The sequence below is a fragment of the Cavia porcellus genome, unplaced genomic scaffold (assembly GCF_034190915.1).
Source record: "Cavia porcellus strain 051 isolate PalLab524CR breed Dunkin Hartley unplaced genomic scaffold, mCavPor4.1 scaffold_12, whole genome shotgun sequence".
In the NCBI taxonomy this organism is placed as follows: Eukaryota; Metazoa; Chordata; class Mammalia; order Rodentia; family Caviidae; genus Cavia; species Cavia porcellus.
The window spans coordinates 77,055,332-77,064,867 of NW_026947495.1; the positions used below are offsets into that span (position 1 = coordinate 77,055,332).

Below are 9,536 nucleotides of genomic sequence, written 5' to 3' on the forward strand. Positions count from 1 at the left end.
CTGGCCAAGTAACACCTTATCAAGGGGAAAGATACCCATAAACGCATATATAGTTTAATTATATGTATATACTAATACATACTATGTGTTATATACTAATCAGTGTATATTTAGTTTTAAGTGTTTAATGATGTATTTTTAAAGTGTGTATACACACATCTACCTCCATCTGGAATCTGGCCTGAGCGTCTCTGCCACTATGGAGACAGAAAGCATCAGCCAAAGGGGAGTGAACGGCTGCCTGTTCCAATGAGCAGCACGGAGGGAAAAAAGATCAATGGGGCTGGTGTTCCTGGAGGATCACGGCCAGCGGGGCACATGCATGCTCGGCTAAATGTGCTGTGCTCAGGGCCTGGGACAGAAGGTAGGGTTTGGGCTGGTAAACTCCCGAGAGGATGTCTGAGGCCCTAACAGGGAGGCCAGGAAGGAAAAACAGCTGGTGCCCCATTGGGCAAGAGACATGCCAACTCCTTCTGTAGATACATGAGAGACAAAATTAGTGTGGACGGCGGGACCAGTGAACTTCTCACGCTTTGCTTGCGGCCCCCTTTCCATGGTGAGGGTTATCTCGAGTCTCCCTAGTTCACTCCAGCTACCACACTTCATGCGTGGGGCTGTTTGTCCCCTTTTCCTCTGCTCGCTCCCTAAAATCTCTTGCTCAGTCTACCTCGTGTAGTGCTACAGATCACACAGATGTTCAGTGAGGGGCCTGGAGTGGGAGTGGGAATATTTATTATCTCTGTCGAGTGCTGTTACACAATGCTGATAGGCATCTTAAAATACCAAATAAACTGATAGAGCGCTCATATGTCGCTTCTGAAGAGTGCAGGAAGCCAAATGCGAACAGTGCTAAAAACAGAGCTGCCAAGTCCCAGGCACAAGCCAAAGGGAGATTTGTATGGAGCTGAGAAGAGCTTAACTGTAGATTATCACCACGATGCGCCTGGCCCTGGGTACCCGGACTGCACTCATTAACATGGATAATCAAGAAAGAAGAATACTCACAATCCTTAAAGCTCAAGAGGTGGCATCTAGTCCTAGGTTCTCCAATTTCTCTCACTGTTTGATGTGGAACCTTTTGTACATGACTCAATGATTAAATTTTTAACAATTCTACAGCTTAATTTCTCCACTCAAAATAGTTAACTGGGATATGTTTGGGAGAAATTAATAAAGTTAGTTTAATAAAGTATGAAATATCATGGAAAAACCACTTCCAAAAACGTAAACTGTTTGCGTTCCTGACATGTATTTTAACCAGCAAAGTTCATGGGTAACAGTCCTGGCATATGGCATTTCTCGAATTAGAAGACAAAGGAAAGCAGTATTTCCCTCTGCGTGGAAACCAGCTGACTACCGCACGGAACCACGACAAATTACTGGAAATAGTTTTTGGTGGTAACCATGATATTGCTGTTTCTGATGAGGGGACAATCTCAGATGCTAAATGACTTACTAAAGGCCACATAATTGGCTGGTAAAAGATAAAACAAGACTCGTGAGCAGATGGCTAGGTCCATAAATGTATGTGTTATACAAACTTTCTCTCCGAAGAAAAAAGGGATTCTATTTTTCTTAAGATGTTTTTAAAAATCTTGAGTTTATTTTCCAAACACGTGTTTTTCAATACAAGGATTTGATTCCAAAATTTCCCCAGTGCTTAAGAAATCGGCCACATACCACACTGGAGGATTCAACAGCTTGATGCATCAGAATATATGGAATTGAATTTTACTATAAAAGAATCATGTTAGAAGTTTCTCGTGTGATTTATCGCTTGTTTCGTTAATGAGGCCATTTTCGAAGCTGAGGTTTCAGCGTGTAGAAGTTATGTATGACTTACGTTTTATATATTGTCTACACCTTTCACAGAATCTGGCATAAAGACAGTGCTCAACAGATGTTAAGTGAATTCTGTTATATTCCCAGTTGTCAAAGGCTTGGGAAGAATAGTTTGAGGTATGGTATATTTCTCTTCCAAAAAACAAAAAAGATAAAAATCTTTCCTATGTTTCAGTCCTTTGACCACTGTGAGTAAGTTTTACTTTTGTGACCACAATGTCTTATATATAAACATGTCATGGCAGGTTGCTAACGATGGCACAGGTGCCTCTTTGGGGCTTTCTGGGTTGGGTCATTGAAAGACACAACTTCTACCTGGCTCCATCCCCATCTGTGGATGCTAGCCCCTGAGTCTCAGCCATGAGCTACACAGAACCCCAGAGTAATCCATCCAAAGAGACCCACAGGGCAGAGAACCAGGGACTGCAGCTGGGAGTCAGACATGAGTCAGAACTCCGAGATGAGCACAGCACAAACCTGAGCATCTCCCGTCACCCCTAGCAAACGACAAAGAGAGCAGAGAGGCGCTGACCCCAATGAACCTTGTCCAAACTGCAGATTCATGAGCAAAATAAAAGTTTATGGTCTTAAACTGCTCAATCCTGAGCCATTTGTTATGCAGTCCTAATAACCAGGACATCTGCAGATTTAAAGGTTGGGTTATTAAATGAAAACGCTTAGTGGTGAAGTCAGATAATAGCTGAGAAGCATAAGGCTTCACTATATTTTTAAATTATCAAGAGATCATTGGTTAATGTGTGATCAGCGCTAAGGGTAACTCCACATGTCCCCCTCCCATTCTCTTCCACCCTGTCTTCTTTTTCTCTTTCCTGCGTCTACTGATCATGTACCTACTTCTTCTAGACTGCGACCCTTATATATGAGGTACCAGCACACCATTTGGTATAAAGATAGAAAAGCACCATAAAAGAGATTGTGAATATTTTCCAATTCATACTATTACCTAAGAACGAGCTGTATGAGTAGAGTGCACCTTATCCAAAAATACTGAGAAGCAATGTTTCAGATTTTGGAGCTTGAGAGATTCTGAAATATTTGCACAGACTTTATCCTTGAGCACCCCCAAGCTAAAAATCCAAATTGTAAAGTGCTTAAAATCTGAAACTTTTTGAGCACCATGTTGGATTTTAGAACAGTTTGCAATTTGGATTTTTCAGATTAGGAATGGTCAACTTGCTTTGATTTGGATATGAACAGTTAGCCACAAATAACTGGCATTCTTGCTGTGTTACTGATAAGCTCACTTTCATGCAAAATATCTTGAGGAAACACATTAATGTCAAAAGACCGAGGCTCAAACTCTAGATCATCACTTGATGGCAAGTGATTTATATTCATAGGCCTTGACTTCTTCATCTTTGCAAGGAAGAGAAAATAATTATCATATCCAATTTCAAGAAATAAATGAGACAGTATGTTTCAAGAATACAGAATGGTTTATTTTAAATTATCTAAGGTGAAAGTTAATTTATTTTCACTTTAGTACTTCAACCATAAGCGGAATTGGAAGACATAGATTATACCCATATGTGCCCATTTCTCTTCAAAAACTGTGTCTCAGCCAGAATGACTTAAGTTTATTTTAAATGGAACAACTCATGCTTGCATCTTCAAGTACTAGAAAAACACAAATTTGGAACTGTATGGAGAACAGTAGCTTTTCAGGCTCTCTTCTTTTAATCAGACACTACAGTAACCCCCCTCCAAAACAAACCAAACCAAAACAAAACTCTTCAAATTCATGTGGACCGAATCAAGACATTTTTAGAGTAAAATATCCAATGTATGATTCTTCACACATAGGCTCTATGTCTTCTCTAATTTCAACTTAATCAGCCATTAGGTAGTCTTCATACGTGCAAAGTCTACATTTTCCATTAGGAAGATGTTTACTCCTTCATGCCAGACTGACAACCACTGCAACACAAGCATGAACAGCGGTAGGAATCCAACAGTAAATGTAGAATACTGTAATTATAGGACACTTACATTTCAATTTCCTACTTAAACTTGCATTAATTGCACCCCCATATCTTCCATTCAACAACTATTTAAATTAATGACAAATGTAATTGCCCAGTGAGAGAAAAACACTTCTTTTGATAAAAATTTTACCCAAATCTTCTGCCCTAGCTAAAAATTCTTTTAAATATGAAACTGATACATTTCTATGGAGTGGCGTACAATGATTTAGAGTTCTATCAAGTTCACTCCAGCCTTCATCCCTGGTGGAATCTTAGAACCAAGACTTTCCATGTGAGAAGCTTTCCTGCTGCTTCACTTTCTAACGTTTACGAGTTTGCTTTTTATATTGGTTGCAAAAAAGACAACTTTATAGGAACCACAAAATTAAAGAGAAAAAATTCCCACAAATTCCTGCGGGCCTTTAATTGATGATTTATTGAACCGATTCCCTTTCTTTTAGTTAACATTTGGAGAAAGTATGAATTGGCGGGCTCTCAGGCACCATTTCTCTCATGCAGTTCATTGGAAGAACATAATTACACTGTTCAGTGTAGTACAGACTTTGCAGTTTGGTATCATGCGTATGCTAAGCATGTAGTACTGTGCTTCAAGCATGATAACACGGTCTTAAGACCGTATGGTCAGAGCAGCACCTGAACACCAGGAGACGGTGCACTTTACAAACATCAGTAGCAGTTTTGTTGCTTAGAAAGAAGATGATGTCTTTGAAGATTTCAACTCATCTCAGTCTTTCAAACCCACCTTTAAGTGGGAAATTTCCTTATTTGTCTCACTGAGACCTTGAATTTAATCTAAAATACTTAAATTTATTAATTCTAAATATCACAGATGAACCCAGCTATTCAGGGGTGAGTTTGAGTTCAATGCTTTAACTTGTTCTTCCTTACAGTTTTGGAAACTGTTCCTGATTGCACATATATAGTTTTATTTATCAGTGTATTTCCTGGCTGAGTCTTATGTTGGAGGTCCAAGTACGTTTTAAATAGTAATTCAGTAATACTCAAGAGTGAATATTGCATACCAGCACAGCATGTGTGTAACTGGAAAGTATATGTGATTATACAAATATTTTGAAAGAGAAAGCAAGTTTTTATTTACACAATAGAAAGCACGTGTCCAATGATGTCTTTGGCAGCATTAAAGAGTTTGATCTTCAGTAGACACTACTAACCTAGTCTGATGGTATCTAGTTTGCAGACTCTCTCTTTTGTCTTTATGGTTGAGAACTTTTGTAACACAAGACCAAATCATCTTTCTGATGTTCACGAAATAACCTGTAGCTCTGTGTGCTCTGAGGGACTCCTGCTAGGTTTATCTCCACAGGATGTGGGTAGCCAGGAAGAAATAAACACGTGTTAACAAGGTCTATGATTCCACAATCAGTATTCTAGTTTTGAAGTCACCTTAACAACAAGTGATTTAAACTCCATCAGATTGTCATGATGATGAAACGAGATGCCATTAAAACAAAGAAGAAGAATATCAAAAGATGAGAGCTCTAGCCAAACAGAACAAAACTAAGTACAAACGCACACAGTTTCAAGCACACAGTTTGCTCCTGTCTACCTTGACTATTATATCCAGTCAGGTGACATACAAATTATATGCAAGGAGGGCCAGAGAAACAATTTTCTTTCCATGTCCCCAAAGTACAACCTGACGCTTTCTACCTCCAGCAGCATTTATAACTCTGGCATATACAATTCTCCAACAAGCATATGTCTTCTTGACATCAGCTGGCTCTCCTGCCAGTATTTTGCTCAGCACCAGCTTTCGTCTTAGCTTGCATAGCTATAAATCGCCAAGTGATAGGTTGCAAAGGCAGATACTTGCTTTGTAGTCCCTTTAGTGAATTAGCAGATGCAAACAGAAGACATCTTACCTTGAACTGACAGACGCAAGTCACAGTTTCTCCAATTCTTAAACATTCCCCATCGAATTTACAAGTGTTGGTGTCACAGAGGAAGAGATCATTTTCTCTGTCATCATAACCTCAAATTTAAAGAGAACACTTCAGTCATTTAAAAACATGTTACAGAGTCTTAACACAAAAGCACAATCTTGAAGCTTTCTAAAGAGCTGTCATATGTCTTAATTCCAACAACCACATGTTCCACAAGGTCACTCTGCTGACCACCTCGGAATCCAGTTAAATGGCCAGTATCAATTCCTACCTCTCACATTTCTTTAGTCAATTCTCCTCTGATACCTTCTTCTGAGAATGCTGCCTCATTTCAGCTTGGGTTCACACTGACAGCAGTGAATGAAAGTTTGAGACACGCTTCCTAGCTTGTTTTTCCCCATGAAATGGACTGTATTTGTGACCCCAAAACTCAACATTTTGGAAAAAAGACCTGATGACAGTCTTGGCCATGTTATCATTTCTCCATCTTTAATCGTTCTTTTGTTTTAAGGTCTGAAGCAGCCTCTTATTTGGGATTTCTCCAGACAAAGAGGAAACAAAGCCCCAATAATAAAGATAAACAGGCACAGTGTTTTCTGTGATGGTCTGTCTGGCACAGATGAAGACTGATCACCTCTAAGTTAGCAGAGGGGAGGAGGTGGGGGGGGGGCAAGTTCTTGACAGTCTGCCTGAAAAACTATTCACTCTTTTCAGTTTGTACAGATCCCTTTAAGATGTCTAGCTAATCACGAATTTCTTGATTCACAATGCCAACTTCATCCTTAAGCTATCAATTTCCTAAAACAATACTGTATTTAAGGGGATGAAACAAATCAGTATATTGGACTCACAAGCCAGCAACACTTGAAACAATTGATTTGGGAGGTTGTGGAATATTCTGTGACAAAACACCTAAAAAAGTGACTGGATGGCTGCAAAGTAGAACTTATTCTCCCAGAAATAGCACGCAGGCATCCATGCACCAAGAATAAGTGAAAGAAATATGTCTAGTTTTACAAAAACGTCAAATTTAGCAATTATTGAAACCAGAACAAATTCAATTCATTGACCCAAATCTAATAGAGCTGTAAATCTCAATAGAGCGAGGCACAATAATTTTCCCCTTGGAATTTGACATTAGTCACAACTCAGAAAGATATATTCCTGCCATCTGCCAGGGCCAGTCAGCCCCTCTTTCCAAAAGTTGCATGGTCCCGGGCTCACAGACATCCCTGAAAGCAGCTTCATTCACAGCCCGATTTAACTGTAGCACCATTACATTTACAGCGGAGGAAAATTTATATACATGCTTGCAAAAAGTAGAACAGACCAGAGCTACACGACAATATCCAGGCATGTGAATGGAGTTGAAAATGCCAATGAAATCACACCATTCCTGCCGGTATTCTACAGGGAGTCTCACTGAAACGCGAAGCCAGCGCGAGGAGCACAGCGCAGCAACTCCCGTCCTCAGGCCCTGTTTAATTGGGAGGCTCTGGCAGAGGGAAGGCTGGCCACGCTCTCACCCTCGGAATCAGGAGGAATCCGAGCCAGTAAGAGGGGCGCTGCGCCTCTCCCCAAATCCTGTGCAGAAACCAGGAGAGCCTGCCGATCAGGAGGCTCACCGCCTGCCAGTCTGCTAGCCCAGGCCTTGGGAGACCGGGGGAAGGGGTGCAGCCCTACCCCACCCTCACCACAGGAGCCTGGGGAACCAGAAGAGGGGGCTGGCTGCACGATCACTCTGGTTCCAAGTCAGAGACAGGGAGCCGGGAAAAGAAGAGCGAGGAAAAGAAAAAGAGAAATGGACTCTCTTAAAATCCACTTCCCTTACACTCAGCGTGATCTGGTTTTTCTGAAAGCGAGACCTTCGCACCCTCGCGGCACTTTTTGCCAGGAACCAACGATTCCTCTGCAGTCTCCATTTGATTTATTGTTTTCTCGCTGGCTGTTTCGCATAAAGTTATTTCTCGCTCTTCCTAGCCAGACTTTTTCATCAACGATGGAAAGGGTTTTTAGTGTTTCCCCTAGGATTAGTGCTCAGCCCAGCGAAGCTGGAAAACCATCCCGTTGAATATTTCTTAAATATCTTGCCTCTCCAATCCAAGTGGAAACATCCCCAGGTCCCCACCCCTGCACTCGGTCCCAAAGCAGCCCTGCGCCCGCGCCCTCCCGTATCCTGGCCTGGAGCCTTCGCCCGCTTGATTCGGGGAGGAAGCAGGGATCTGGAGTGCTCTGAGGAGGTGGCAGAGGTCCCGGGTGCACCGGGGAGGTGGCAGGGATCTAGGGTCCGCTGGGGAGGTGGCAGCAGGTCTGGGATGCGGCGGGAAGGAGGAAGGGGTGTGGGGTGCGCCAAGAAGGAGACAGGGGTCTGGGGTGTGCAGGGAAGGTGGCAGGGGTCTGGGGTGCGCTAGGGAGGAAGCAAGGGTCTGGGGTGTGCAGGGGGAAGATGAGTCTGGGGTGCGCCAGGCAGGTGGCAGGGGCCTGGGGTCCGACGGGGAGGTGGCAGGGGTTTTGGGGTGCGCCGGGGAGGAGCCTGGGATCTGGGGCCAGCCGGGGAGATAGCAGGTATCTGGGGTGCTTCGGCGAGGTGGCAGGGGCCTGGGGTCGCCCGGGCAGGGAGACGAGGCGCCCGGGCGCACGGGGCCGATGGGGACCGCAGGGTCGCGGGCCGGGGTCCTGTACTTACCAGAGCAGTTCCAGCCGGTAGGCGTTTGGCAGTCACTTAGGGAGGTAGGGAAGGCGGCGAGCCTCGCGGGGCGCGCGATGAGGAGCAGCATCACCGGCAGCAGCAGCAGCCAGCAGAAGCCTTCGCCGAGCGTCCAGCCGCTGCCTTGCCGCGGGGACTCCCCGGGCACCATGACTACTTCGCGCAACTCCGCAGCGGCGGGCGGCTTCCGGGCAGGGGCGCGGGGTCTCGGGCGCCGGGCAGCGGCAGGCTACAGCGCATCCCGCGGGCGCGGGCGGCAGAGGCGGCGGCGGCAGGGACTCCGGGCGGGGACGCGGCGGCCGAACCCGCGCATGATCGCGGGACTCTCAGCAGCATCCAGGGACCCGGCGCGGCGCGGGGCTGGGGCGCGGAGCCGCTGCGCCGCGCACGCGAGAAGCCAGGGCCATCAGAGGCGCCCGGACCGGCGGGGCGCGGGGGACGACGGCGCGCGGGGGCCGGCGGCGCGGAGCCCGAGCGCGCGAGGAGCAGCGGAGCCCCAGCGCCCCGCAGCCTGCGGCCGCCGCTCGCGCTACCGTGCGCATCCCTCGGCGCGAGCAGCAGCAGGTCCTCGGCGCGGGCGGTCACGTGGGCGCGGCCCGCGCGCGCTGATTGGCCAGGCGGGCTGCGGTCCCGGGGGCGGGGCGGCGAGGTGCGAGGCGGCGGCGGCGGCGGCGCGGAGGAGCAGCTGCACCGCGGCCGGGAGCGCCGGGGACGCGCGGGCTCGGGGCGGGCGCCCCGCACTCCTGCACCGCCGCCGCGCGCCCCGCTCCAGGGCGCCCTCTGCCGAGCGCGGGGCCCCAGCGCGGAACCGACTGCGCGCGCCCGCGAGTCTGGGCGGCGGCGGGGGGCGGAGGAGCCGCGGGGGCCGAGCGCGACGGGCGAGGGGCGAGGGGCGAAGCTTCCTGCAGGCGGCGCCCCTGCGGGCTGCGCTCCGACGCCTGCAGCCTGGTCTCTGCCCCCGCCCAGCCGCACCGCATCCTGCGTGGGCGGCCACGGGAAGGGCACTGCGGGCCGGGCCGACCGGGGAGCGCGCTCGCCGCCTGTCCCCGGGTCGGGTCGGGCCGGGCCGAGCGGGCG

The 9,536-nt window shown here is 47.2% G+C and overlaps 1 protein-coding gene across 1 annotated transcript in view; it reads right to left on the bottom strand.

Moving 5' to 3' along the window:
• The window catches only part of Tmeff2 (transmembrane protein with EGF like and two follistatin like domains 2), a 232,842-nt gene extending 224,228 nt beyond the window's left edge, over positions 1-8,614 (bottom strand). The window contains exons 1-2 of the mRNA XM_063259468.1: positions 8,439-8,614; positions 5,732-5,841 (exon numbers count right to left, since the gene is read on the bottom strand). Coding sequence (XP_063115538.1) covers positions 5,732-5,841; positions 8,439-8,610 — 282 coding nt within the window. The 5' untranslated portion in view covers positions 8,611-8,614. The remainder of the gene's footprint in view (positions 1-5,731; positions 5,842-8,438) is intronic.
• Positions 8,615-9,536: the final 922 nt, after the last annotated feature.